The 6,630-nt window shown below is 34.4% G+C and overlaps 1 protein-coding gene and 1 long non-coding RNA gene across 2 annotated transcripts; both read right to left on the reverse strand.

Annotated features, from left to right (window-relative positions):
- Window positions 1-2,538: 2,538 nt before the first annotated feature.
- On the reverse strand, window positions 2,539-4,178 carry LOC131183279 (uncharacterized). The gene is made up of 2 exons (XR_009151419.1): window positions 3,981-4,178; window positions 2,539-3,238 (listed from the first exon to the last, which is right to left on the reverse strand). It is a non-coding gene; the product is annotated as an uncharacterized LOC131183279 (long non-coding RNA).
- Window positions 4,179-4,974: 796 nt separating this feature from the next.
- Window positions 4,975-6,628, reverse strand: LOC131182942 (disease resistance protein RPM1-like; the record flags this gene model as incomplete). Its single annotated transcript, XM_058152466.1, has 1 exon — window positions 4,975-6,628. A coding segment is annotated over one exon (1,416 nt), but the record flags the coding sequence as incomplete, so codon positions are not given.
- Between the last annotated feature and the right edge of the window lie 2 nt (window positions 6,629-6,630).

Here is a 6,630-nt window from a genome sequence, read left to right on the forward strand (position 1 = left end):
ATGATTTTTTAAAAGGAACATCAATTTCTGATTTTTGGTTTTTTTTTTTATTTTATAAAATTTTATTTTAAATTATAATAAATTAATACCATCATTCCCCTCTTAAATTAAAAAAAATAATAATAAATGAAATTTCACATAATATTACTTTATTTATGTTTTTTTTAAAATGAATTTAAAAAAAATAAAAATAAAAACCGAAATCTTTCATTCCAAATAGAGAAATTAATAAAAAAGAAATCAATTATATTGAATTAAATTTTTATGAAATTTTAGATTTCAAATAGAGAATTAGGAAAAGAATTTTATTTTATTTTATTTATTCCTGTTTTATTTTTTTTTTTAGTTTTTTAATTTATTTATATTTTTGTAAAGTTTTAAAAACTATCTATAATTTTATCAAACTATTTGCAAAGTAATTGACTAAATTCAGTCGATAATATAAACATTGCATCACAAGATTAATTATCATATAATATATTTCTTTATGAACTAAGGCAGTGTAATATACCTTTTCAGCAAACACATCCAAAGGCCTCTAACTATTAGACACCTTTGTGGCACAGATAAAATTAGCTTTTCAGATCTTGTGTATTCATTCACAATTGTCACGCCACAACATAGAACCACTCTGTCTTCCTAATTCATCTGGAACCAATTATGACTATGTATTTGGAGGGAAGAACACGAACCTAGAGAGACTTTAGATTTGAAACCAAACCGCAACACATATCTCTAATACCCAACCCACCTTCATCCTTCTGCTTCTGTACATCCTGCCACGGAACCAAGGCAATCTTTCTATTACCAGCCATCGAACCCCACACAAATTGTGGGCAAGCCTTCTCAATTTTATCGCAAATATATGATGGAAGTTCCCAAGTTTGCATAGCAAACGTAGGCATGGCAGTTAAAACAAACTATGCTGAAGTAATTTAACCAGCCAAAGACAAATGAGATGCCTTCCACCTAGACATTTGTTTCTAAACCCAATCAAGAATATATTGATAACTGGCTCGACACACTTACGAGTGAAGTAAAAGAACTCCCAAATGAGTCCCAAGGTCACTAGAAACTGAGAAGTCTAGTAATTCCCCAAAATTCTTTTGGGTTGAATCGTAACGTTCTTTGAAAAATAAACTTTAGTGTTAGATACATTCACCTTTTGCCTTGAACATCTACAGAAGTCATCAAGCACCCCCTGAATAGTAGCCTATTTTGAAGAGGCCTCAACGAAAAGAATGAGATCGTCTGCAAAAAATAAACGTGAGAGGGGGACCGTTTCGACACAACTTTATGGGCTTCCAGCAACCATTATCCATCACCTGCTGAATACCATGAGCCAACCTTTCCATGCACCAAACAAACAGATATGGTGATAACAGGTTGTCCTATCTCTCAAACCTAGATGGGCCAAAAGCTGCTGTCATACCCCAATTCAACAGAATCCACAATGAACAGGAGGTAGCGCACTTCATAATACAACTAAAAAAAAATATCAGAAGCCCAGCCTTCACCAAAGACTCTCTTAAAAAGTTCCACTGAACATGATCATAGGCTTTTTCCAAATCCACTTTAATTGCCATATAACCCCTCTGCTTATTCTTTGCTTTCATATGTTGAATTACTTCTTGAGCAATAACTATACTGTCAGTAGTATGTCATCCTAGAATAAAACTTGTTTGAATCGGACTCACAAAACAAGGCAAGACGAGTTTCAACTGATCAGCCAAGATCTTAATGATGATCTTATAAGCCACAGAGCAAAGGCTAATGGGACGAAACTGGGACAGAGAGTCTGGATGAGGGACTTTGGGAATCAAAATGAGCAAAATAGTAGCCATACCACTATCAATGTTAACCCCATTAATAACCCGACACACTTCTGAACATATCGCATTACCGATAATATCCTAATACCGTTGATAGAAACCTGCACGAAAACCATCCCATCTAGGGGCCTTCCAAGGTTGCATGTCTAAAAGAGCCTTGCAAACCTTAACTGAAGAAACTAGCGAACTCAGTCTAATGAGAGCATCCTCACGTAGATTAGGAAAACAACCCTTAATAGAACAAGCTGGTGCCATCGCTACATCCTCAGAATAGAGACGTTTATAAAACTTCATAGCCATATTTTGTAATTTAGCTTGATCATGCACCCAAATATCTTCAGCATTTTTAAGATGAAGAATCTAATTTCGTTGCCTTTGATTACTTGTCTTATGGTGAAAATAGTGGTGTTGCAATCTCCCCATTAATAAATTCACTCCAAGACTTATAGCACCGTACCAATTCCTTCTTATGAGAGATAACCTCTAGCTTCTGCATGAAATCTTTCTCCTCCTGGAGAAGTCTTGACGTTTGTCTATATTGCAGATGAAAAATGTTCCCAATGATAGAACTATTCCAAACTTTTAGCCTGTTCGTAAAATGTCCTACTACTAACATAAAAAAGGAGTTTGGCTGCTAGTTATCACGACCCATATCCATGAATTTATCATGTGTCATCCAGGTAGCCTTGAAGTGGAATAGACAATCTTGGAATTGCAAATGTCAAACACCATTGGGCAATAAATGTACAAGACAATAATCTGAATGCGTCTTGGGTAAGTGTAGTACATAGCCATCGGGGAAACCAAGTCTCCAATCCCCATTACAAATAGCCCGATCCAAATGCCCCATCATCCTACCCCGAGTCCAAGGAAAAAAAGGACCCCTGAAAGGAATCTCCGTCAAACTAGAAGTCTACATCCACTGATAGAAATAAACAACAGAGACTTCGAACAATGAGGAGAGCCTCCTTTCTTATTTTCAGCCCTAAGGAGAGCATTCCAGTCCCCGATAAGAGCCCATGGACCAACAACTTTAGAAGTCACACTATTCAAAGATGGCCACAAAAGAGCCCTAATAAAAGCAGTTGGGCAGCCTTACGCCGCAGTAAATTTCATGAGAAAACTGTTGGCTTTATAAATTTTCATATGAATATATTGTTTGTGATTAGCCAGCACCTGCACTGACCAACCCTTTTTCCACAAAACCTAGATTCCTCTTGAATACCCCTATTCCTCCTGAAAATCTCGATGCCTCCACACGGTGAGAGAAAGGAAACCCAATCTTTTTAATCACTTGGTCAGCCATCATACCACTGATTCGAGGTTTAAAAATAAAAGCAATTGCCGGATTGTATCTTTGGATATACAACTTAAGAGCTCGACGAAAGCTAGCACCGACTGCACCTCTGCAATTCCAAGTGAAAATAGCCATAAGAAAAAAAGAAAACAGAGAAAAAAAAAAAAGAAAGAAGGAAAAAAAGAAAACAGAGAAACCAAAGGGATAATTGCCATTAATCCCGCATGTAGGGATCGAAACTACATTAAAAGTCTAGTGAATATATATATATATATATATATATATATATATATATATATATATATATATATATATATATATATTGATTTTGACAAAGTTAATGATTTTGCAGTAATTCGAAGAAAGAAAATAAAATTAATGACTCTCTCTCTCTTTTTTTATATTTTTTTCATTTATTTATTATTAATAAACTCAAATTCATTATGACAGATTTGCATTTTTCTTTTATTTTTTTCATTTTGTAAATTTTTTCTTTTTTATTTTTAATGTGGAATTGATTTCTCCATATAATTATGTTAATTTTTTCTTCACATTTTCTATGAAAAAGTGTATTAGTTTTGAATGATTGTTGATCAATTTTATTGAATAAATGTGATCTGTCAAAAGATTATAATAATTGTGATGGACAATTATACCAAAATAGATGCTGAGAGATCAAAATAATTAAGAAAGTTAATGCAAATGGGATCTAAGTAGTATTTTAAAAGATCTGTCTTATTTTGTTATACAATAATTTTTTATATCAATATTATTAATTATAACTATCTATTGACTATTTTATTGTTAAATGGCACTTCCTTTTGTAAAAAAATTAAAATGAAGAGTATTACCTCAAAGCCAGAGACTTCACATATGCAGTTCTGATGTCAATAGAACAAAAGTAGAAGAGCAGGAGAATAACACGCTAGTGATAATTTTATTTGTAAACACCAATATTCCGCCTACAGAGAAAGATAGTTGAAGCGCTGGGCATGTTTATGCTAGAAAAATAAGCTACTTAAAGCGATTGCAAGTCCGGTCGTATACCCCGCAGCGTGAGGCAGTAGTTATTGCCTCTGTCGCAAGGAAAAAAACTGCATCTCTGCTTAAAGGCTTAGTAGAAACTGTAGCAGCGGCAAGCATTCTGTCATGAACTCAAACTCCTTGTTGCTATCCCCTATGGAGAAGTGGTTGCCATCCATCCTATTTGGAACACTGGCTCTGCAACGGCTCTGCAACGGCTTGTGCTCAGCAGAATCTGCACCAGCACTGCTAGAGAGAAAAACTTCATTTTGCCTCATCTCACCTTCCCTTTCCCCTTAATTTCTTGTATCTGTACTCTTGTTCTCTCCTCTTACTATATTCTGCTCGTGTATAGCAATATAAATAATTGGAGCTTCATAGAATAGTGGTTGTGTAAGAGCGGCTTGTCATACACCTTTCAATTTTAATAATTTAATTATTTTTGCCTAAAATTGGTTGGAACTACTTGCTGAATGGCGAAGTGAGGATTTTGATTCTGAATTTGATGAATTTCATGATTCTGACTGCGCGAAAGAATGATGCGAAATTGATATATTAAATTAAGAAATCAACGTATCTACTGTCATATGTTTTGACTGTTAAACTCTTGTATTGCTATTACGTTGCATTAAATCTGTATTTTTATTTGTAAACACATTAAATTCTTTAAACATTATTAAGAGAATATATATATATATATATATATATATATATAATTGTATATGTACGAATAAAATGAGGAATTTGTAAACGGATAATAATTGTAAACATTATAACTATATGCTAGAAAAACTCTAATTACTAAAAAAAAAAAAAAATTCATTACAAGCACAAAAGTGTTTGATCACTTGCATACCTGATAATCCAAAACCAAAAAAATACTAGCAATTCCATCATCCCGAATTCTTAAAGATTTTACAAAGAAAGTTCAAATACTATCATTTTCTATTATCTTAAATCCTAAAAGATAGATATTTTTAACTTCATGAATTGATGGAGCAATAGAGAATCAAAGTATTAAACAAGTAAATCATAAATCTTGCTCCTTCTAGTGACTTCCTCAGAAAATTTCCTCAAACCAATGAAATTTTGAAATATGTTTGATCTTGTAATTTTCTTCACCATTCAATCTCCTTGCAAGGTCTCCATGCAAATAAAAAACATACAGCTCTTGAATCGTAGAAATGTTCTGTAATCCTTCAGGCAAAAACCTCAACTTATCACAATTATAAAATCGAAGGTACCTCAAACTTGGAAAAGCACCATTTACAATTTCCGTCCACTCCACTAGATTCTCTGAAGCAATTATCAAAGTTTCCAGCTCCGGAAATCCACCTACATCGCAAAACTCTTTACCAATGAGCTTTGCTTTGTAGGCTTCCCAAAGTGTAAGATGTTTTAATTTGGGAAGATATTGAAGAACTGAAGATGGCTCCTCCAAGAGATTAGAATAACATAGTTCTAGAATGGTTAGGTTTTCAACAGAGGGAAGCCAATTGGGCATTTCAACTAGACCACCACGTAAAATAAGTTCTTGAAGATGAGGTGGAGGAGAAAATGGTTCCAATTCAGGTAGAAGTCTGTCATTCAAGGGATGTTCTGCAGTTAGTGATAGGGAAACAAGGCTTTCCAGTTTGATGATGGATGCAAATAGCTCACCAGCATGATCATCAGACACTTCACTAACATCAAGTTTTCGTAGTTGGGTCAAACTACTCAATTCACTAGCAATGCCAGCACCAGCATAGACACCAGTGCAAGTGTGAAGATTTGCCAATGTTCCAATCCCTCTTGGAATTCTAATTACAACATCTGTGGACATATCGATAAGCAAAAGGTGCCGAAGCTGTTTAATATTAAGAATTTCTACAGGTAGTTGGAATAGATTTGAATAATTAGTTAGATGCAACGTTTGTAGCTTTTGAAGATTAGCTATAGTACGTGGAAGCGTCTTCATTTTATAGCAGGCCAAGTATAAATACTTGAGGTGAACCAAATCTCCCACTTCATCAGGTAAGTACGCTATTTGGCCAATCAAACACAATACCAACAGAAACTGCAACCCACAGATAGTTTGCCGACACAACCGAAAAGAGTAGACTTCAATAGCCAAGGATTGAATTAGAAGGCTTTTAAAGTTAGGAGGCAGGTCTTGTCCAAGCGGAAGAATTGCATGGATTGGCGAATTGGCAGCTTTAGAAACGAAATCTTGCTCCTCAACTTTAACAACAAGGCATGATTTTTCATAGAATTCGGAGACTTTTATTTGACTGTTAAAAAGATAACGTTCATGAAGCATCTCTAAGCCAATTAATTCGTTAATAATATTTTCTGCTGTATCCTCCATGATTTCCCCTGGTTTTTCTGGTATTAGACCTTGAGCCAACAAAAGCCGAACTACTTCTCCTTTATCCTTATAATAGTTTTCGGATGCAATATAACAATAATCTAAGCAAGATTTGAGATAATGAGGAAGCT

Source organism: Hevea brasiliensis, chromosome 9 (genome assembly GCF_030052815.1).
Source record: "Hevea brasiliensis isolate MT/VB/25A 57/8 chromosome 9, ASM3005281v1, whole genome shotgun sequence".
NCBI classification, from domain to species: domain Eukaryota; kingdom Viridiplantae; phylum Streptophyta; class Magnoliopsida; order Malpighiales; family Euphorbiaceae; genus Hevea; species Hevea brasiliensis.